Source organism: Camelus dromedarius, chromosome 26 (genome assembly GCF_036321535.1).
Source record: "Camelus dromedarius isolate mCamDro1 chromosome 26, mCamDro1.pat, whole genome shotgun sequence".
Lineage (NCBI taxonomy): Eukaryota > Metazoa > Chordata > Mammalia > Artiodactyla > Camelidae > Camelus > Camelus dromedarius.
In genome coordinates this window covers 14559032-14583345 of record NC_087461.1, presented here as the reverse complement: position 1 = coordinate 14583345, position 24314 = coordinate 14559032, and the positions used below count along the sequence as shown (strand labels likewise).

At 37.9% G+C, this 24314-nt stretch overlaps 1 protein-coding gene across 1 annotated transcript in view; it reads left to right on the top strand.

Moving 5' to 3' along the window:
* MRC1 (mannose receptor C-type 1) overlaps positions 1-24314 on the top strand; it is a 90842-nt gene that overhangs the window by 52755 nt on the left and 13773 nt on the right. The window contains exons 11-23 of the mRNA XM_010992983.3: positions 2033-2181; positions 4172-4371; positions 6842-6969; positions 7594-7681; positions 8962-9106; positions 10693-10734; positions 11958-12121; positions 13379-13446; positions 15094-15194; positions 15857-15999; positions 16350-16464; positions 18787-18953; positions 20947-21049. Of these exons, the coding sequence (XP_010991285.3) occupies positions 2033-2181; positions 4172-4371; positions 6842-6969; positions 7594-7681; positions 8962-9106; positions 10693-10734; positions 11958-12121; positions 13379-13446; positions 15094-15194; positions 15857-15999; positions 16350-16464; positions 18787-18953; positions 20947-21049 (1613 nt within the window). The remainder of the gene's footprint in view (positions 1-2032; positions 2182-4171; positions 4372-6841; positions 6970-7593; positions 7682-8961; positions 9107-10692; positions 10735-11957; positions 12122-13378; positions 13447-15093; positions 15195-15856; positions 16000-16349; positions 16465-18786; positions 18954-20946; positions 21050-24314) is intronic.

Genomic DNA, 24314 nt, shown 5'->3' with positions numbered 1-24314 from the left:
TCTTTCCATGGTTTTCTTTTCTTTGCTAGGTTTACTGGACTAACAGGTCTAGAAAATGATGTGGCCATAAACAAGATTTTATGTAACGTTTAACCTCTAGAGTCCTATCCACCTTTGGGATTTTAGTTTTTTAAAAAAAATTTCTCCTAGTTTTTGCAAAGCACTGGATCAGATAGAGAGGAAACATAAAATAATTTTTTTAAATGTCCATTTGATTTGGAGTAAATAATTAAAGATGATTGCATTTTAATACAGTGAGTTATATTTATTGGCTTTTCAAGGCAGACCCAATTGAATGTAGAGGATGCTAAAAATTCTTTGATAAAATGAAAGATGTCATAGAATTTGTATAGTCTTTATAAAAGAACTTGTATGTCAACATTCTTTTTTCATGTACAATTAAATCTCTAACACATTGTAACACCTTGATATAATGCTAACATCTGAAAATCAGAGCATAGATACTTTTTCTCTTATGACAAGGAGGTGAGCTGTCCATCTTTCAGTACCATGGGAGCACGTTCTGATGCGAACCATTGATCTTTGGGTCTACTGGGGCAGAGATTTCCCTCTGTTTTATATTTTACATTTGCTTTTCTGTATGTGTTTTCTATGATACTTCTGTTCAGGAGCTCCCCAACTGAGGTTAAATCTGGTTCTTAGACATTGAAGAAAAATTGAGTTTGTTACTTTTCATGCTTTGCATTTGTTTGGTTTAGGGAATGAAATTATTCAGACTAGGGTCAAACAAATGTTCTGTTATTGTGGCTTTCTCTCCACTTCCCTCTCTGCTCTCTGTGGAGTCATCTACACCTCCCTTCATTCCTGGAAACTTTGGACACTAGTTTTCTTTTGCTCCAAAGAGAGATTTTTTTGTATATATTGTTGCATCATTGTCTAATGCCTGTCAATTAAGATAGACTTTGCTTTACTAACCACATTGTGTTAATACCAGATTATGCCAAATACAAGGATGAGTCCAGAGGGAGAGAAAATGTTGAAATTTGTGATTCTGCTCCCTTTTCTTTCTAGAGACTGAATTGCTACTTCTCTGTATTTCTTGATAATTTTCTCTTCTGTTTACAGATGAAGTAAGAGAATGAAATTGAAAGGAGAGTCCACAGAGATTTTCTAATTGTAGTATCCTTGATAATGTTATAACATCTCAACTTCCTTAAGCAAGAATTATGTAGAACATTTGAAGTAGTTGAGAGTGGACTGATTTTTAAATAATATATTTTAAAAGGCTAATAAAAAAGAATAAAATAATGCCATTTGCAGCAACATGGATGGACCTAGAGATCGTCATTCTAAGTAAAGTAAACCAGAAAGAGAAAGAAAAATACCTTATGCTATCACTCATATGTAGAATCTAAAAAAAAAAAAAAAAAAAAAAAAAAAAAAGGATACCGTGAACTCATCTACAAAACAGAAACAGATCTGCAGACTTAGTAAACAAGCTTTTGGTTACTGGGGAAAGAGGGTGGGAGGGGATAAATTTGGGAGTTTGAGATTTACAAATGTTCGCTACTATATATAAAAATAGATTTTTTAAAAAGTTTCTTTTGTATAGCACAGGGAACTATGTTCAATATCTTGTAATAACCTTTAATAAAAAATATGAAAACAAATATATGTATGTATATGCATGACCAGGACACTGTGCTGTACACCAGAAATTGACACATTGTGATTGTACTTCAGTAAAAGGCTGTGGTTTTCTCCTTTGCATTTTCAGAGTTCTTTTACCTTTTGAGGAGGGGCAGGGGGGCTGATGAGCAATAGAGAGAAATGGTTTGGGTACATTTGTGTGACTTCATTCAATCAGCCATATGAGATTTTTTTCTTTCACAAGAGCCCATGTCCTTTGTGAAAATTTGCATAATTTAAATAATATTTAAATACAACACAGTGGGTTTGAATTGGCAATGAAATCATAGCTCAGGCATACAACTGAGAGATTTTTCATGTGGATAATTAGAAAAATTCACATTTTTCTAAAATTGTTACTTTTTTTTTTTTTTTTTTAAAGATATGAACAAGCCTTTCTGACTAGTTTGGTTGGATTGAGGCCTGAAAGGTATTTTTGGACAGGACTTTCAGATGTACAAAACAAAGGGACCTTTCAGTGGACCGTTGCGGAAGATGTGCAGTTCACCCACTGGAATTCCGATATGCCAGGTACGTGCGCGGCTTCCACCTTGGGTTTCCATTCACCCTGCACGTCCATTGCGCCGAGCCTGCGACTGCTCCGTGTACCTTTCCAAACAGGCTTACATCAGTTAGTTGTGCTCTTTAAATTTTATTATTTTATATTTCACTCTCTTTTTGTTTTTTCTTTTTCTTTCAAAAATATTCCAATTAGTTTGTAGCAGTCTAAGAAAAAAAGGAAGAGAAAACAACTTGGTTATCGGGTACTGCTCTATTTCGAATATTTATGAAATATTGTTGAAATCCTAAATAGTCCTAAAGATGCCAAATGGTTAATATATTTCTGAAAACTTAACTGTACTTAAGGGATATAAAGCTTTTCAGTGCAACTATGAGCAGAAATATTACTGTGCTGGGGCGGTGGGGCCACGGATGGTGCTTAGGTGGGACTCATTATTTCAATGTCTTGTAGGTGCCACACTATTTAGCCCTTTCTACGCCTCGGATTTTGTTTCATCCTTATAAAAAACCTGCGAGGCAAGTTCAAATATCCTCGTAAAGATGGGGAAACTGGGACTCAGAAAATTTATGCGATCAGAAAGCTTCCAAGCATGGATTTAGACTAATCTTTGTAATTCCCAAATCTGTGCTGTGTGCATTAATACCACCCTGCCTCCTTATAAATTTTGATATGCCTTCTTTAATAAGTCATTTCTGAGCAGACTTTGAGTCTTTGCTTTCTTTATGCGCTGGTGTCATAGCATATGATTGCACTCAGGAAATTCAGCCTCCTTAGAGCAAGTGTTCCATTGAATCTGGATAAAAAGCTAAAGGAGTAATATATAGCTTAAATGCATCAATTTACTACTTGGCCTAGTAAGTCCTAATCTTCCGAAGTTTTTAAAATTTGTATCCCCAGCTGTTAATAAGGAAAATAGATCAGTAATTTGGAGAGTGTGGCTTTTGTTTAATTATTGAACATCCTGAAAAATAGTAAGATTTCAATTTAAAGAACAGGACATTATGTTAAGAGTGGAATGCACACTTAAAACAAATATTGGTTAAGAGTGGTAATTCTTACCCTCCAGGCAAAACTCCTTAACTTCACTGGTGTTGATCATTTATCAGTAGGATTCTAAGAGATTACTCTGGGAACATCCTTAGGGGGTTAAAAATGAATCAAACCAGAGCTCTAGGGAACTAGCCTTCTTAGAGAAAATATTTTGGGAAAGATGTATCTCCCCAGAACTTTGAGAGTTACTTCTGAACACTTAACTGTCCTTTAAAAGAACAATAATAAAAGATGACCTCATGTCGGCAGCAAGAATCCTAATGTTTTCAAAGCTTCATCTTAGTTAATTACTGTTTCAAACTAATCATGACTGTAACACACAATTATAAACTATGAAGCTTGGTATAATCTACATTTTATTTTATGTACCCTTTTACCCATTGAAGCTGGCGTGCATCACGACTCTGTAAGGGAGGTAGTGATACTTGCATTTTAAGACGAGGAAATGAGTTCAGAATAGTTCAGCAACTGATCTAAAATCTCTAGCTCAGGCAGGTCTCATTTTGAAGCCCGAAGAGTTTCTGTTCTGGGATATTTACATGGACCCCAGGGGGAAGAAACAGATCTTAAATACTTTTTTTAAAAAAGGAAAGAAACATCAAAAACCATTATATTTGTCATTATTGTAAATTTTATCATACTAGAAAAATTGTGTCTCTGTTGGTGGGGGGCCACCCTGCCAGCTGTTAGAAATAAAAATGTTACTAAAACCCTGACCTTTGAGATTATAATTCAGCTGGGGATACAAGCCATGCAAATACAAGGTATATGATGGTTCAAAAATAGCACAAATCAGTTTCCAATGCAGCAGGGCTACTCCTCCACGGTTTTCTTATCAGGTGTGGATTTTATCACACGATTTGACAGTTAGGTGTGAACTGTCTTCTGTGAGCAGGGCTTGCTTGCATTATCACCTGCTGAGTGAAATCTACTTTATGTTACTTGCAGGTCGGAAAGCTGGGTGTGTTGCCATGAGAACTGGGGTTGCAGGAGGCTTGTGGGATGTTTTGAGATGTGAAGAAAAGGCAAAATTTGTGTGCAAACACTGGGCAGAAGGAGTAACTCGCCCACCAGAGCCCACCACCACCGCTGAACCCAAATGTCCAGAGAATTGGGGCACTTCCAGTAAAACTAGCTTGTGTTTCAGGGTAAGTGTCAGTTGCTCAGCTATTAAAGAATCTGGAATCTGCTTTGGCCTCAAGAATCCCCTAAGGATTTAACACAGAACAAAACCGTTGCGCAAGCTCCACCTGTAGAAATCCTGATTTTATTGATGTGGAGGGGGCCTGGGCATTGGCTGTTTTTAAAGCACTCTCCTCGGGCGGGTGCGAAGGACCAGTTGCGTTTAGACTGACAAACACAGCTGAGATGACAAACACAATGCACGGCAGCCTTTCTTCCCCTGCTTTGCCTTCATCACCACCCACCCCAACCCACCCCCACTCTTGGCATCTTTCCTCTCCCTCACGCTCTCTATCCCCAGTCTGAGCTTGCAAGTCTTTTTATCTTGATGAAAATTTCTGCTCCCCCTTATGCTATCCTATTGCACCCCATTTTTCGCTCTGTTCTTGGAGTGCAAGCTTTTAGGTAAGTGCGTTGATAAACAAGTCTGCAATCATGCCACGCAGGGATCCTAGAGAGGCTACCCCCTTGTTTTGAGTTAGCCCCTGATTATCATGCCTGAAGGGAAATGAAGGACCGCTCAGGAGGGGCACATGGCCATTCGGTGTCCTATAAATGACAATCTGATATCCTGCTATCATTTTTTTCATTCCTGGGCTGGACCATCCATTTTCTCCTTAGGCAATCAAATTCACCCAAACAAACAAACATACCCCTGATACCCCAACGAATGAAGCATTTGGGGTTTTTTTTTCTCTCTTGTAAATCATATTCTTTCTAGAGAAGGCTGGATTTAACCAAATAAAGCAATGCACCTATCTATCACCTAGTGACATTATTATTTAAAGGCCAGCTCTCTGGACCTCTTTTGTTCAATCCTTTGAGGCATGTGGCCATGGTATGTTTTGTAAGATAGTTAGGCAAGGCCAGTGAGGGACTCTAATTACTAACGTGTGTCAGAATGAGATCGTTTGGTCTTCTCTAACTCAAGGACTGGTTGAGTTGGTCACTCCCACCAGCAGCAACAGAGACTAATGAGCTACGCAACCCAGATTAGCCAGTCAAATCTAAAAGCTTGGTTTATGTAGAAGGGAGTCTGTTGGGCCAACACAGGAGAGGATTTTGCAAATGGATTGAGGACTAACACAAAGCCCATCAGGTGTTTTATTGCTGCTTCTGGAACCTTTTGAGTTATTATGCAGGGGCCAGGTTCATCCTGTACACAGCCATTCACCTGAGGGTAGCAGGTCATAGAGATTTATTGCTGTATTTTGCAAGAAGCGGCAGAATTCTCCAGAGCTGGAAAGTGAACCAAGGGCTCCGGTAGATGTGATCTGGGTGGACGTTCAACAAATCCACATATGTGCTTCCCTAGAAATCATGTGGTTTTAGAGATGCTTGGAGTCGGGTTTATTTGAAAATATATAGACCATCTTTGCACATATGAAGATGTGGGGATTATTAATAAAATTCAGCTGTTAGGAAATTGATTTAAGAAAATGAAATCTTCAATCATGGTCTCACAAGCTGACCGTGATATTCCTGGGGTCTTGGGAATTACTGAAGTGGAAATTTGCTCAAGGCGCCTGTGTCCTGATAACCCAAGCAGGGTCAAGGTAAAAATTGCCTGGGGATGCTTGGTGACCACTGGACAGCCATAGTCCTTTGGAAGCAAATCCCTTTCTCTACAAGGCGGCGATGACAGTGGCCATGTCTCATGCGAAACAGTGAATGGAAGCTATAAAAATTGGGAGTTACGTTGAACTCTATCCTGTTTGCAACCTGATAGATATTTCTCACACTGCCACTGTGGATTCCATTCCACCTGCAGTCCTTTGAAAAATATGACATAGTCTCTAAATTATATTGATATTAAATGTAGTTTAGCTTCTATCCCATCTTTTTAGATGCTCTGCCCGTTAAGTGTCTGTCATGGCATGTGTGCCAATCATTGTTAAAATATGCATCCATAAGGATAAAAGATAAGGCGGTATTCTTGCAGAATACTACCAATGAAGTGTTGGAGACTGCCTGCCTATTCATTGTGTAAGTTAAACAGGATAACAAACTGTGGCATAACCTTAGGGAGGTTATTATCCTTAAAGTTTTCTTTTTTGTGTGTTTCCTTTCTCCATATGGAGTTTTTTTTTTTTTCTGTCTCAATGCCACTTTTCACACTGAACCAAATTAACCCCGTGAACCCTGTCTCCTGCAAGGAGCTCAGTGCCTAATCCATATGCCTAAAGTGTCTACACTTTTAATCTAACTTCTCCTGTGCTATAAAAATAATTTTATTTTCTAAGGTTTTTATCTTCTACAAAATCATCCCCCAGATCTTGTTACCCAACTCTTTGCTCACCAATTGATCTTTCAACCGAGAGAATGACGTTGTTTGGGGGCCATTGTAATGTCTTTCTTTTCTACACATGAAAATCTCATCAGATTTGATAAGCTATGAAGTGTAAAAAAAATTTTCTGAATCTGTACCACCTTTAGCTGTTTACAAAAGGCAAACACGAGAAGAAGACTTGGTTTGAATCTCGAGACTTTTGTAGAGCTCTGGGTGGAGACCTAGCCAGTATCAATAACAAAGAGGAGCAGCAAGCAATATGGCGGTTAGTGACGTGAGTATCTTCTCTACGTAATACTCCTTTCTTTGACCCATTGGGTGTTAATGATATTGAAAAAAGTCTCCTATTTCCAACAGTGTGGGCTTATTATGCTGCTCTGAGTACACAGATCATATCCCAAATCTGTGGGCACTTTTGGATCTAGTTTTACTTCCAAAGGCTTTAATTTTATAGCTATGAAGCCTGTGATGAATTGCTCTATAAACATGTAAGACACTCAGTACATATTGTTACATGAATAAATGAATGAGTATCTGTCAGTGCTTTACAATTATTCTCGGATGGTGCCTTGTTTTCAGGATATTTACAGGTTGTACCGAAAAGCACAACTGTGGCATAATGCTATGTTTAGTCATGGAATCCCTTTATCTGTGTAATAACTAATTAATGTTTTGGAGATCACTTTCAAATTTGATTAGGACTTGTAGGTAACCAAACTTGGTTCACGTAGTAACATAAGCTATCTTTATATCTTGTACGTTTTATATGTTTTATTTTATATTTTATTTTTATTGTGTTATATTTATTTATTTTATTATTATATTTTGTTTTATTTATGTTATATTTTATTTTTATGTTTTACTTTATAAAACTTTATGTTTTATTTATATCTTGCAGGGCTAGTGGAAGCTACCACGAACTCTTTTGGTTGGGATTGACATATGGAAGTCCTTCTGAGGGTTTTACTTGGAGTGATGGATCTCCTGTGAGTAATTTGATTTAATATATCACTTTCTTACTTTATCATGTATTTATCTTTTTTTTGAGGTTAATTTTTGCTTTTATTTGCCAATGTAACTTAACTACAGTGGCTTGCAAACTTTTCATGTATCTATCTTATGTTATCCTTTGGCTTAATCCAAATTTTTGGTAAGACAGGTTATTAGGATAGCTGGAGACATTTTTCTATGTAAAATAAATTCTATTTTGCAATCCTTATTCTGCCCCTGCCCCAGTACAGGTGTCCTGTTCACCCAAGGCATGAGAAGGGTGGACTGGATGAAAAAAAAATGAGAGAACTCATTCCTCTAATTTATATAAAATAATGTCTTCATTCTATCATGCCAAATTGGTATGCAAGTTGCTAAACTTCTTAAAGATTGAGTGTTTATGGCCTCTTATAGATCAGGAATGGAAATAATTATTGATATTCCATTGAAAAACCATTAGGCTTCATCAGACTTCTCCATTCTCAGCAATTCTCAGGGATGGAGAAATGAGGGGCCACGGCACATGCTGGCAATGTTAACCCTCTGGTCATCACAGAAAGTGGTCTGGTGTAATTTCAATTCTGCCTCCTCTTACAAGCCATCATCAATGGTTTGAGGCATTTGGGTCAGGTGGATTATTTGATGGCTCCATTGATAACTTAGATTTTACGTTTAGATCTCTGGAAAAAAGATCATCATGCTTATCTCTAAAACCCTGTGGGCTGTGATTCCACTTTGAAAACTCCACAGGGGACCAAAACCAAGCCCTTTCCATTTATTTCCACTGCTCATTTTGGTAAAGGTTAGCAGCTTGGTTAGCAACATTTCCTGTTTTTTTCTTTTGTAAGATGAACTCATTATATTTCTTTATCCTATTGTTTCAATAAAAAGAAAGTTTCCAACATCACATCTTATCCCTTAAGATCAGGTTATAGAGTCAGGAACTCCCAATACTGAGAAGTAGAACTTTTTTGCAAGGTTTTTCCTATATATAAATCCAGCTTTCATGGCCCTGGATCCAGTCTATTTAATATGAGTAAATGCAATTTTATAATCATTAATAGTGTATGCTACTCAGTTTCAAAAGTTTCCATGTAATGAAAGCTATTTCTTTCCCAGGTGTGTTCATAAACCTTGTTTCCAAAGCAAACCTATTGTGAAAAAAGTAAATAGGTTAAAAAAGATAAATGTACCTTTCATTTTACGTTTGGATAGCAGATTGACATTGGCCTGATAGAAATGGCTGACAGTTGTTAACGTAACGTTTATAACATAGGTTTCATATGAAAATTGGGCTTATGGAGAACCTAATAATTATCAAAATGTTGAATACTGTGGCGAGTTGAAAGGAGATCCCAGTATGTCCTGGAATGATATTAACTGTGAACATCTTAACAACTGGATCTGCCAGATACGAAAAGGTATGATACCCAGTCCTCTCCTTCATCTCGGTTTGGAGAACTAACCTCCTGCAATCCCAGCATCTTCCCTTTATTAGCAGAACCAAACAAACAAAACAACAAAATAAGGGAACTGTCAGGGGTCATCATTTCACAGGATAAGAATGAAGTCACTGAGCACAGATAAATGTTCCAAAGGAACAGAAGATCAAAAGGCCACCTGGGATCCCTGGAGGAGAGTCACGTCCTCCAATATAGTTCCCACGAGCTGTGGCTCCGGCTCAGGTTCTGTAGTGATGGGAGTGGGTGGGTCTTCTCCTCTGGACGCAGAGTAATGAGAATGCAATTTCTTTTTGAGGATTTTCACCCTCTGACTCACATCAGTCATCCAATGGGTGAAAGTTTCTCTCTCAGTCTGAATATGCTAAGTACTGATTTCTCAAGGAAATGTTCAACCAAAGATTTGGCACCTTTTTGAAGCCCCTGCTGCTATGAGACCCACCATGTTATTGATGGCCAAAAATTATCAATACATACTTACCAGTCATGACTTGTGACTCAGAAAGTTCCACATATCCAAGTCAGGTATTGAGGGCAGAGGATCAAATGTTTTCTGTTACAATAAACACATCAGACCCACCCTTGAACCAGAGTATCCATCAGCTTCCTCCGCTGTAAACAGATAAGTGGAACCACATTGCCCTCTGCTGTCAAGGAAACTTGGCTACTATTCCTGCTCTGTTGCTCAAGACAGTTCTCCTCCTGTCTGTCTGCTTGCTTTCCTTACTCCTTCTGCTTAGATGATGCTTCCAAAGTTTTCAGAATGGAAGCATAAATAGTGGCCAGTTCTTTTCTAAAGGTCTCCTAGCTACCAAGGACCAGTTTCCCTGTGTATTATTAGTAGCTCTGTTCTTACAGGTGTTAAATACATTAAACCAAAAACTAGATAACCTGAGTCCTTTTTTATCAGATTCCAGCAAAGTCCAGGTGTATCATTCACTTCTTGGAAAGAAAAATATTTAACTTTTCGTAAAACATACATTTAATAAGTTTTTTGAAGAAAATGTATTTCAGAAATAAACAGTTCGTATTTAATGGTTTCAAATCATGAAAATTTAAGTCACTCCACAGCTAGTTATAAGATGTGTGACTGTAAAGCAGACAGCTATTGAGCACCTTCTGAATACCAACAACTCACATGTTTTATCTCATAGCTTTACATGTATGACTAACTGCTTTCTGCTGCTGAGAAAATTAAGGGTAAGAAATTTAAATCCAGTTGTGGGACTTGAACCTCAGCTTTCTAATTCCAAAAGTGATGGTTTTTTCTTTTTTTCTTTCTTTTTATATGATGCTCTTTGTTGTGCCTGAAAACTGTCTTCCAGTTTCTGGTGGTGCTGTACCTAATTTGTTTAGCTCTTACCTCCCTAATTCCGTTTCCCTTTAGCCTCCTCCCCCACAGCATGGCAGGAGGATTGGAGAGTGGAAGGGAGAAAGAGAAAGAGAGAGCAGTTAAGTTTTCAGCTGTAACTGACTGTGAAACTAGAAAGTAATGTAATAGCAGATGTTCAAGTATACTTTGTATCTAATCTTCTCTTGTTTTCCAGGACAAACACCCAACCCTGAGCCAACCCCAGCTCCTCAAGACAGTAGGTGTTACCTTTTCTCTGATCTCCATATCGATAGCCTGTTCCCCTTCTCTTTCCTTTCTTAATGAAAAACAAAATACTTACCCTTGGAAGGTGGAGAGAAGAGGTTCTTAATATCTTTGAGAATCTCATGAAAGTTTGGATCTTCTCCTCCAGACAGATACTTACACGCACAAACACAAAGAGGCTTGTTAATACAATGTCTCAGGGTTCATGAAACGAATCCAAGGACCTCAGGTGATTAATTTCCTGTGACTGCTGTAAAAAATTACCACCAACTTGGTGGCTTCAAGCTGCACACATGTATTCCCTTATGGTTCTGGGGATCAGAATTATGAATGCAGTTTCCCTGGGCTGAAATCAAGGTATCATGCTCCCTCTGGGGGCTCCAGTGGAGGATCTGTTTCCTTGCCACCAGTTTCTAGAGCTGCATTCCTCACATTTGTTGGTTCACGGCCCCTCCCTCCATCTTCAAAACCAACAATGTAGCATTTTCTTTCATTTGTCACATTGCCCCTCCTTCTGTACTCAAATCTCCCTCAGTTTCCCTCAGTAAGGGTGCCTGTGATTTACGTGTAGGGCCTGCCCAGAAAATCTAGGATAATCTCTCCATCTCAAGATTCGTAACTTAATCACATCTACAAAGTACCTTTTTCTGTATAACATTCACAGAGTCCAGAGGTTAAGGCCTGGGTGTCTTTGGGCCTCTTATTCAGCCTGCTCCAGCACAGAATTATAGAAGTCCCTAGAAATCCATGGTTTGAAAGAAGCCCTAGGGGTCCTCCTAGTACCTGAATTCCTTGGTTCTCCAATTATGAAGCACCCAAGTCCATCTGTTACATCTGTAATATTAGATGAAAGCTACTCGCTCACAGTTTCCACTCCTTGAACCTAGACGATCATGGGTGCACATATGTAAATTATTCCAGCTCAGCAATCCGGTTGTTAAAAGTAACATTGGGAGTTCTTTTACCAAATGATAATACGTGGAAGTTAATTGAGAAGAAAAACAGCTAGTTTTTACAGAGTTGGTAGAAAGTGAATATTTGGAATTAGATAATTCAGTCTGTATTTAACATAAACAACCTATTCATTCTGGCCTCTCAGAGTTGCAGATACCTCTGCTAGGGTTACTCTGCCCTTTTCACTTTTATGTAGCATACATACCAGATCCTTGAATTCATCTACATAAAATCCATCACCTTTTCTCATTAATTTTTCAGATCCCCCAGTCACTGAAGATGGGTGGGTTATTTACAAAGACTACCAGTATTATTTTAGCAAAGAGAAGGAAACCATGGACAAGGCACGAGAATTTTGCAAGAAGAATTTTGGTGATCTTGTTTCTATCCAAAGTGAAAGTGAAAAGAAGTTTCTATGGAAATATGTAAGGATATGATTCATTTAAGCATGGAAAAGTGACATGTGATAAGGAAAGATAATGTCTATGATTGCTACCCTGTGGTGCAATTTCAAATTATGTGCTGAATTGGAGCCTTCTAAGGTCAGGGGTAAAAATGTGAGGGTCAGAGGAGGGGAAATGGGTGTTGGCCATCACAGAAGTGAGTGACCTGATTGCTAGAGTTTTCAATGCAGAGTCACAGAACCCAGAAACAGTGTTTAGACTGGGCTTTGTGAGAATTCAGACTTGATGGTTTTAAGCTCACTAATTTGAGTTTCAAAGGTTATCATTCTTAACTAGTTGTTACGTATCAATACCGGACCCTTTGTGTTATAGTGCAAGTTGATTATTAATTTAAAAATCTGTCTCAGTTGGACCAGATTCTTTTTCATTTTTTCCTTTTGGGGTGGCAGGTAATTTGGTTTGTTTTTGTTTGTTTGTTAATTAATGGAAGTACCTGGGATTGAACCCAGGACATTTTGCATGCTAAGCACATGCTCTACCCCTGAGCTATAACCTTCCCTCCGCCCCCATCCGCCACCACTGCCCCCAGACCAGATTCTTGGTTAATAAGACAGTATTAACAAAGTTAATAAACAGATAGTACGGCTTGATTATTCATATAAAACTCTTTCTTGGTTGAACCAAAATTTTCAGCTAACAGTGGAGGTGTAATTTATTTTTTTCCGAGGGTGCTTGGTTCAATCTTTCTCTTTAAAAATCTTCATGGCATCCTCGCTGTTTTCCAGAAAGGAGGTAAGAGGGAGAGAAGGCAAAAGTGAGTTCAACAGTAGTGAAAGAATAAAAATTCATTTGATTACAAAAGCATTAGAGCATAGCCTGATTTACCTTCATCATTGTAGATACACTGTGGTTTGAAATTCTCAGGATATTTCCTAATACTGCACAAATATATTTGTGGATGGAGAAGTCTTTCTTAGACACATAATCCCAAATGGCTACTTTGCTTTAAAGAATGTCTTCAACAACCTAATTACTATAGGTGTTTGATATTAAAGAGAATGACTTAAGGTATTTCCTGTATAAATGCAGGTTGTTATATAATGTGCATATTTTTCTTTTTATTCCTATGAAGAGCATTGAATATACAACAAAATTTTTGCAAGAATACCTCCTTAGGAAAGTCCCCTAATAGACTGTCTCATTAATATGTAGGTTTTATTTAAGAATTTGCTGATTATAGTATATAGACTGAACTATATGTAAACTTCCATGTTTTAGGTCAACAGGAATGATGCACAGCAAGCATATTTTATTGGCTTATTGATCAGCTTGGATAGAAAATTTGCGTAAGTAAATCAAAATAAAACAACGTTGTTTAGGATAGTGATCTGATGAATGCCTAAGAGTTACTTTCAGACTTTTGTTTTGCTGAATGCATTAAAAAAAATCCTACTGGGCTGTTAATCTCAAAGCATCTTTTTTTTTCCTTTTTTAGTTTTATTAGGTGAATTATTACAGTTCGACTGCACATATACATTATGTTGCATATAAATACATATATATAATATACTGCACAAATTTTTTTAGTTTACATGTATGTACTGATCTTTGTTTCTAAGAACAGATTAGAGCTTTAGCTTTTTACGCTTACATAGTTATCAAAGGAATAAAGCCAACCACAAAGTAAGAATCAGCAGAATGCGGTAACCCAGTCATAAAGGACAGTCAAATACGCTTACACATATTCAAGAAATCAGTCATCTAAGTTGTGACTAATAACTAGTCATTTGTGTCCTTATTTATTTTATTTTATTTTTTAGATTCCACATATAAGTGATATCATATGGCCTTTTTCTTTCTCTTAAAAAAACAAGGAGAATTTTTAAAAATTCTGTTAAATATTTTCAATATTGTAATTCTCAAGTAAACAACTCAAAGTCTGGTTTAATTTTGCAAAATGTCACCTCTCTTTGTTTTAGGGGATCATCACCAGTTAGTAAATCATCTACTGAGAAGATGTATTATACAGATAGGAATACTGAATTTATTTGAAAAGCGATGCTTCCCATTTGGACCGTCCTTGGTGCACAGAACCAAAGGGTCCTTTTCATGTCACCCCACTTAGTGCTTTAATAGCTCTGCTTTGAAGTATTCTTTCAACTGCATGAAATGCTTTCCCTTCAAAGGAATGACCGTACTGTTTTTCATGCAGGAGGGAGGGAATTAGTATGTTTCAGGGGTTTCTTTCATTGTTTATTATGACACATGTTCTCCTCAAGCTGGAAGAGCGGATACGTCTTTTCGGGTCCCGCCCAGATGTTTTAACCACACTTGTTCCCTGTGACTGCTACTGATTGCCATTTTGGGCAACAGAGACCCAAACTCACACTCATTATTTTTAAAGATCAGAAATGTGTGACGCTCCTTTGGACCAGCATTCATTTTAACAATCTCCAAAATGAGAGGGTCGCATTCAGTGATCTCTTGGTCTCTTTCGAGCTGACAGCCTCCAAATTTCTATGAATTATGAAAAGAAGCATAGGGCCACCTACCTTAGGAAAAACCACAGTTAACATTCAAATCAGATACTTGTCCTAATGAGAAACTCTGTATTCTCCGTCTCTCTATGGGTGGTTTTGTTTTACGGGAATCATGCCCAAGAAGTCCTGTGGGAGGATGTTTGCTTCTGGTCCCTTTCCGGGTGACTGGCATCTCCGTTTCTTCTCTCACTTCAAGACAAAAGCTACTTCTTCCAGGGAGGGAAAAGAAGACAGACTCCCCAGGCATTCAGTTGTTACAGAGGAGCCTGGTGCCGTGGGGATCACCAGCTCCCTTTGGGGCTTTCATGCTAGTCTCTCTAGAAACTTCTCTTCTCTTTGCTTAGGATCCTGGGCTCCCTTCATCCTGATTGACTTGCCTGCTCCCACCACTAGGCTGTAGCCAACTCTTCTCAGAATCTGATTTTTGCTCATTGGCTAAATTTTCTTTTCCAGTTGGATGGACGGAAGCAAAGTGGATTATGTGGCTTGGGCCACAGGTGAACCCAATTTTGCAAATGATGATGAAAACTGTGTAACCATGTATTCAAATTCAGGTAGACAATATCAAAATCTTCTCCAGTTTGCCTTGTGGTGTGATGTGTCATTTGCTACATTCCAAGGTAGAAGTAGCAAGTTGTGTTCTTAACTCAGACAAAGAGGAAGAGAGAATGAAGGAGAATTCTAATTTTAGCAACATAACTGTTGCGTTTTTAAGGAGCTGGATGTTTAACATTATACTAATACACAACACAATATTCTCACTTCTCATTGTGTGAAACATTTTTAAATGTTTCTCTCTTTTCTTTCTCTCCACATTGTTATTTGTAAAATCAGAATAATAACAGAATATATCTGCTCCTGAGAAGATTAAAGAGGTAATATATCTAAAACACTAAAGCAAATGCTTCATGTACATAAAGTTTAGGTATTATTAGATTATTATTGGCAATTACTGGCTATTTAGGTAATATATATGCAACATCAAGTATACGCTTCACTCATGGGACGCTGTCTGTCAAGTTGAAATATTATTGGTGAAATTATTATTAAGCAAAAGCACAAAGGGGTATTGCATAGATCTTTCTGGTCTCTTGTGTAAAACTGATGTTTGTAGTATAAACCATTTTTGAGAATCCTTATAAAATGTAAATGCATTGTAAAAGTGCTTTTGAAGGTAAACATGTAAATCTCATTAAACTGTTTTGTTCTTTGTCAGGATTTTGGAATGACATTAACTGTGGTTATCCAAATGCCTTCATCTGCCAGCGGCATAACAGCAGTATCAATGCCACGGCTATCCCTACCGCACCTTCGGCCCCAGGAGGTTGTAAGGAAGGTTGGAGTTTTTACAATCACAAGGTACTAAGAAAATTGAGTGGTAGTCTTGGCACTGATCCATATGGAGAGTGACAATGCGAATCTTTCAGCTTAAAGTTAACTTTTGCTTACCACAGCACTCCAGAAAATTTTAGACATAAGGGTATACTCAAAGGTACTTTCAAAATTGTTGTGCCCTTTGTCCTAAGGGAGAAAAAAACTTTGCAAAGAAAGTTAGTGGGTGACAAAACTATCTTAATTTTGGGGGTCTCTATTTGGTTGTGGGAATATTTATATTTAACTATAATCGTCATGAATAATTTCAATTTCTTTAGAGCAAACACTCTTATCTTTCTGTACTTAATCCCATGATTTTTTTCCTTCTATCCCAGTGTTTCAAAATCTTTGGATTTCTTGAAGAAGAAAGAAAAAATTGGCAAGAGGCACGAAAAGCTTGCATAGGATTTGGAGGAAATCTGGCATCCATACAAAATGAAAAAGAGCAAGGTATGTGGGCTGTTTACAACCAGTGATGCACATAAACATGAAATTTTTTTCTCTAAAATGGTGGAATGTTGCTTATAGTAAATGATTTTTTTGGTTTTTCCAGAGTAAAAATCTAGGAAGGGAAAGCAAAGACTTACTGAGAGCTGTTTTATTATTTGTAGGCACAGTGCTGAGCATTTTACATACAAAGCACCTTCCGTTTTCATAACAACTCCATGAAGCAGGGATCATTACTCCATTGTGAATGAGGAAATGGTGTTTAGGGAGTCTCAGGTTAAGGAACTTGGTGGGTAAAGGGGTAGAGTTGGGTATCAAACTGGGCCTTCCAGTTAAATTCCACCTGTTTCCACCAAACCAGTTTGTCCACCAAAGAGCCAAAGAAGTGGAGTAGTTCTAGGGATAAAGTAAGAAATTGTTGATTTTCCATTTACTTCTAGGCACTTGATAATTCCTAAGGCAATAAAACTAATTTTTAAATATGACCTTTGAACAAATTGAGGGGAAAAAATTGGATAAAACGTGAGGATAAGCCAGAGCTTTGAAGTACAGAAGGAGGAAATTCACCACTTCCGTGTAGCAGATTGCAAAATTCAGTATAGTATTGTCCACAGAAATTTCTTGACCCCTTACGCATGGTCTTTTTGGAGCCACCTTACTTGAAGTACACACACACACACACACACACACACACACACACACAAACACACACACTCTAGGAATAGAATATTCACATTTGTGTAACTGATCTACCACATTTTGGGCTCAGCTACCCCGAAGAGAAACACAATAACTGATTTCCTCTCTTAACCACAAAGTGCTGATTCCTGGCATAACAAAATTAGAACCTGGGTAATAGAGATGTGCAGAAGGAAACCATTTTCAGATAAAATAACATTATTCCTGGCGAAACAGGCACACGTTGTTGAATTCTTATTGTGGTTCTTGGCAGAAAACAAGTCAGGGCTGAAATATTGGCAGGTGGTGCTTTTCCACATTTCATTGCAAGTTGGGGATAGGGCAAGAGTTATGATCTCATTTAGGGAAGAAAAATGAAAACAAAGTAAATATCAACCCGTGCTCTTTTCTTTCTGAAAAATATTAGAAGTTTTTTTGGGAGGGGTTGGGGTTTTTTCTGTTTTTGTTTTTTTTGGTTTTAGTTTTCTTACTTTTAGTTAATTGAGAAATAAATCTGAGCAGGCTGGTGGCATCTACGCTCTGCTGAACAGTTAGTATGTAGCAGTCGCCCTTCTGTGGAACTGTTTGTTTATGAATAAACAGATAATGGTATCTCTGTAGGCTTCTTTCTGTCTTGCATTTTCTATTAGTCACCCCGAGTGCTGAGTCATTTGGTTTCCTATTTGCATTCAGGAGTCATGTTTAAGCATAGTTTGGGAATTGTTCTGTAGAGCCAGTGCTCATCCATTAGGTGTCCATCTGTGTCCTACGTGTCCACAGCTCCTGGCAAGAGAGGTTGCTGGCTGCAGAAGGCAGCTGCTGTTGTGTGGGAGGCAGAAAGGATGGGGCATGTATACTTTCAAGCCTTTTACAGCTTCTGGATATTTGCCACCATTGTCTCTGCCACAGAATTGATAAAGAAGCAGGAGGCCATGTTTGTCCTACTTGAGTTTCTCTAGAACTTCTCTTCCAATGATGAGAGCCTCCTGGATCCCAGCACCCTCAGTGGATGGCTGCTGACCCCTAGGAGTTGGCCCCCAGGGAGGCGATGTAGTTAGGTAGCTTTTTGGTTTGGCAATTCAAGGTGGTGATAATTTGACAGCTTCACGCTTCTTGTTTTGACAAGTAATTTTCATTTTCAGGGCTTTTCTGGATTCAGAGCCCTCTTTGCCCCCTAGTTATTATGACCAGATTATTTTGTTTGTAGAATCAGGACACCAGCTAACGCATAGGGTAACTGTGCATAAATTAGAAAAATGAACCTTTTCCTGAAGAATGGTAGGCAGCCACAACCTAGACTGGGTTATACAAAATGGAGAGAGGGGCATGGAATGGACTTTAGCCTCCCCTTCTCCCATGCCCTGGTGCCCCAGTGCCCTTGGGCAGGATACAACCTGTACAGTTATCTGTGGTGACCCAGATAAAACCTAGACTTTTATTGTGAGAAGCTTTTCAAAGTCCGGAGCTGAGGTGATAACATGATGCTCCGGTTAGAATGTGTTTGTTTTCACGGTAAGTACTTTTAAATAATAATAGAGACATTAATCACATGTTGGGATTTTAAAATTAATGCATTTTGAATATTTTCCATATGTTGGGTATTCCCCCCCCCAAAGTTTAAAATTATCTCGTGAAACTTTCTTTCAGCATTTCTTACATATCATATGAAGGACTCCACTTTTAACGCCTGGACTGGGCTGAATGATGTCAATTCAGAGCACACCTTCCTTTGGACAGATGGACGAGGAGTTTCTTACACAAACTGGGGGAAGGGCTTCCCTGGTGGGAGAAGGAGCAGTCTTTCTTATGAAGATGTAAATATCCCTTTTAGGTCACCTCTCTGTGCACTGTCTCTTTGCTTCAAATCATCATATTAGTGATTAATCTTCTGTTAAAAAATCTACCAGAGTACTCCTTGATCCAATCCATTCTTGCAGATTTTAACTGTTTCAGGCTGAGCCAGCCTCAAAGGAAAAGCTGCGAATTCAGTGACAAACTGTTCATCTTGGAAGGGCGGGTGGTGGTGGTAGTGAGGAACGGGGAAAGTCAGCTCCAGTGTGGGCTTATGTCTATTTGAACCCAGAGTTATCAACATTCTTTGCATCAGCTGCCCCTAAACTCTTTAAGTTGTTGTAGTATTTGGGGTATAGTTCTGGAAGCTACTAGAGCTTCTAATGATATAATCATCATCATCATCATCATTATTGAGCTTACCATCTGCAGAGAGCTTGCTATTAACCTAACCGAGAGACAGATGACTGCTTCTTTATTTCCCTACTTTTAATCTTATATCATTGAAGTCAACAAATCAGTGTTAAACACCCTACTAGGCACTGTGAAATATGTGAAGAAACATGAGATTTTATTCTTACCTTAAAGAAGCTTGAACTTAAGCTAGACCACAAGTCTCATACAAGAAATTGGACAGCAACAAAATGAAATTGCATAATGAGAGGGTCAACTGTGAAGCATGAGAACAGTTAGGAGAAAAGAAACTTTCTGTGGGATGGAGTGATCTAATCAGCAAATACGTATCTATGGAGCTCTTCATTTAGTGGAAAGAAGGGATATGAGGAAGAATGAGCAATGGGTCTTTTCCTCAATATATTTAAAATGTAATGATCAGGGGAACGTGATGAGAGGATGGGGAAATTTATGTTAAGTGCGAAAGGTGAATAAAGTCTTCAGGAAAAAGGTACAAGGTGGGTTTGGGCTAGAGTAAAGGGCTTTGGATGTAGCAGGGGCGTCATGCAAAAAAAAAGTTAAGAGTTAGCTTTAGAAGGTGGAAAGCAGAATTTAGGGAAATTTGGATGCCTTATGAAAGAGTTTGGACTTTGTCAGATAGGCAGCAAAAAAAATGGTTTGAGAAGAAAAATGACCTGATCAAAATGGCACCTTGATGATAATTCATTTGGTATCTATGAGATGCATAGATACATTCTAGTTATGGGTAAGTGACTTTCCAGGGAGAAATTCTTTGAATCCTCCTTACATAAATGAGGGCTGAAAAGTAGAATGGAGATGGGTTTGCTTAGAAAGACTTCATGGATGAGTGGCAAGTTTTATTTAAAATAAAGAAAAATCATTATTGCACAAGTTTCTTTTGTTTTTAGAACAGAAAGAAAAGGAGAAACAATGGAAACAAATAAAATCTGTAATCTCACCTTCCAGAAAAAAACACTTACGTTTTTGCTGGTTTTATTCATAAACTTTTCCTTAGTATGGGTAAAAATACTAAGTTTATATTTCACAAAAGTGGAATCAAAGCACATATATTGTTTTGTTATAATGACAGGACTCTTATTCTATACAGGGTTCCTGGCTTAGAGCAGAGACTCTGAGCCAGGAGAATGGAAGATAAGAGTAGCTTAGAAGGGAGATGGGAATGAGTGGAGAATTTCTGAAATGTAGATTTGGGGGTTCCTGATAGTTGAAACTCATGAGATAGTGAGACTGGAGGCAGGGAGGTTGAGAAGACCACTGGCTGTTGTGAAACTGTGGTAGCTGTGGATCAGGGAATTCATGAGATTTCTGATAGCACATTTCTCAGAACTGTCACCAAACTTTATCCATTGTCTCTACTTAATGTTCAATTAAGACAGCAACAGTTTGGTGTGAGGGATCCACATGGAAAGTTGGTGCAGTTGCGTAGAAATAGGATGAATTGAAGATGCTGTAAATGAATTAGGACTATCCTAAAATGTGGAGGTTAGAGATGAAGGATTTTATTTTTGTCTGATTAATGAATTGATTTAAATGATGGTCGATCCACATGTGGCTTCTTTTTACTTCTCCATAAATATACAGGCTGACTGCGTCGTTGTTATTGGAGGGAAATCCAGGGACGCAGGAAAATGGATGGATGACACCTGTGACAGCAAGCGAGGCTATGTATGCCAGACCCCTCCTGGTAAGTTCCGCCAGACCTTGCCGTTAAGAGGTAGGGTTTTTCAATACTTCTTTAAAAAATGACTTTTTAAAAAAACTTTAAGTTGGATTTATTGAGACTTAAGTTACATACAGTAGAGTTCATCCTTTTTAGGTATACAGGTCCGTGAGTTGTTCAGATTTATTATATAGTCATGTAACCACCACCAGAGGCACAATGCAGAACCATCACCCAAGCCGTTCCTTTGGGTCCCTTGATAGCGATTCCCTCCTCCCACCTTTAGCCCCTGGCAACTACATACTTGATTTTTGTCCCCATGATTTTGCTTCTTCCAGAAGGTCATATAAATGGAATCAAACAGTAAGTAGCCTTTTGTGTTTGGCTTCTTTCACTTAGCAAATGCTTTGGGGAGTCATCTGTGTTGTGTGTAGAGCTGGTTCCTTCCCATTGCTCAACAGTATTCCATTGTACAGATGTCCCACAATGCATTTATCCATTCACCCCTTGGATACTTGGATTGTTTCCAGTGTCTGTCAAATACTAATAAAACTGCTATATATGTTCATGTGTAGGACTTTGTGTGAACGTATGTTTTCTTTAAAAAAAAAGGACTTTCTTCTCAATTTTGCTGTGAACCTTAAACTGCTCTAAAAAATAAAGCTTTGTTAAAAAAAATTCCCTTGCACATCAAGTTATTTGATTTTTACTTCAATCCACATATGTCTGTGACCGATAAAAAGGATATTTCCTGTAATTTGTATTTATGAATATAAGTGTGTCCCCTCATCCATCACCAGAAGTTTGTACAGATTAATCTTGAAGTTGAAACTTTTTCTAATTTTTTTAGAAACCTGGTATGTTTGCTTACCTGTCCCTTAAAAAAAAGTCAGAGTAGGAATACATCAGTTGAACGTGTGTAATTAGAGTACAGTTGCCACAAAGCATCATCTTTGCCTCGTGATTCGTTGTATATTTTGAGTCTTTAAAAATGTAGGTAACTTATTTGTGTTACTTTTTTCATCTTAGGAAGCCTGACTTTGGCTCAATGAAATCTGTTCAGTTATGTGGGTATTTACCAAGAATCAAGATTATGGTTGTAATCATTTTAGTTTCTAGTGACATTAGAATAAAAATGTTTGGCCCTGTTAGAAGATGATCAGAAAATAAGAGAAAGATTAGAGATAAGGGTTGAAAAGATGGGCTGAGTTGCTGTCATCCTGAGGACAGCTCTTCAGAGGAGTTTGAATTAGAAGATATTTGTTCTCCCAGATCTCACGGTGTTTTATACTTTCTGGGGAATCAGGGAACTAATGTCAGCTCATGACAATGAGTGAAAATTGCTTAAGGTATTTTCAGATGATGGAGAAGTACTGAAGAAATTCTAACTTTCTATTAATCCCAAAGCAGGTCCAGGCCTTGCCACTTTCTCCTCTGCGCTGTGCCCGGCAGCACCAGCATCTCAGGCCACCAGCCATGCCAAAGCATGGCATCTGTGCTGCTGTTCTTTGGGGAAATTAGTTAACGATGATTCATAAGCTTATTTAAATCTTCTTTTCCTTCTTTCTGTAAACATAAGTGGTAGGATATTTGCCACCAATAAAAAGTATTTTGAAGATTTTTAATGATTTAGGCTTCAGGAAAGGTTTACAGTATTGAAGTGAAAAAGGCAGGATGTAAAATTTTATAGACTATTGATTATACAAAAAACATTAAAAAAAAAAAACCTTTTGAACATCCTTTAAAAAAAAAGAACAAAAAAAGCTATGGAAATGCATCAAAATAGAAATAGACATTATCTTTGGATAGTGGGATTAAGAACTTTAGTTCCTCCATTGTGCTATTGTATTTTCTAATATTTTTCAAAAACTTTCTTTCTAACTCTCTCTATATATTTACATTTATATTGTATATATTATATCTATCTATGAATATATCTCTCTACATACTTTATAAGGAAACACTAAAATATTGAGAGGTAATTTTTAGGCGGTTAGATTCTGAGTAATTTTCTCTTATTTTTATGCTTTTCTATTTTTCCTAAGAAATTTCAACAAAGAACACGTGTTCAGTATTTTTTAAAACAGTGTGGACTTTATTCATATACTATATATGAATAAAATGAAGGAATATATATAAATTCATATAAGTATATAAAGATATATGAATAAAAACATGAATGAATACATAGGAATATATATGAATAAACAACACTTAAAAAATACATAGCACATGTTCCTTGATGAAATTTTAGAAAATGCAGAAAAGCATAAAGAGAAAAAATTACTCATTATCTAACCACCTGAAGATAACCTCTCAATAATTTAGTCTTAATTATAATTTTTTAATTATAATTTTTTTCCTATGAATGTTTTAATAAGCAAATTGGGGAGTGAGCTAACTTTCCTTGCCACGTATAGCCTTTCATGAAGCCTTTTAAATCTTATCTCAAGCTTCATCTGCCACTTTCAGCAGTCTGAAACTTTTCCAGTGATACTAAGACAAACCCAGCCGTCTCCAAGCTGGGAAATAAGACCTTTCACTTCCTAAGGGCTGTTAACATGCAAGGATCCTGGCCTGGGTCCTGGATTTAATGCTGTTTTACCAACACAAGGTGGCAGCAACAGCGGAAGGGGAGGCTGCCATCCTTGCTGAATTAGAATTGTTACCAGGGATATTAAGAGCAAGGTAGATGGAAGGTTGGGTTGGTATGCAGTGGAACAGATCAGAGAGTTGGCCAAGGCAACATCAACAGGCAGGGATATATCTAGGACCTAGACCAGAGGTTGGTAAAGCTTTTCTATAAGAGACAGATTATAAGCGTCGCAGGATTTGCAGACCATACGGTCTCTGTTGCGATGACTCAATTCTGCTGTGATCGCAGACAATCGTAGACAGTACATAAACAAACGAACCTGGCTGTGATCCACTGAATTTTTATTTATGGACACACATTTGAATTTCATGTAATGTTGACATGTCACAAAATATTATTCTTTGATTTTTTTTCCCCCCAACCATTTAAAAACTCATGGACTACAAAAACAGACAGCAGGCCAGATTTCACCCTCTGGCTGTCATTCTGTTCTGACCTCTGTTCTGCACCAAGGCATCAGCTAAGGCATGCAGAAACGAGCTTTCTCTGGGTCTTGACAGTGAGTGGCTCAAAGAATTGGGTGGGACCAAAGTAGTTATTAGAAACCCACACTAAGAGATTGAAGGGGAAGGATCAGAAAGCTGGAGTGGCTCTTGCTTGCAAAGGCTCCAGCCCCTGAGTCAGTTTGGATAA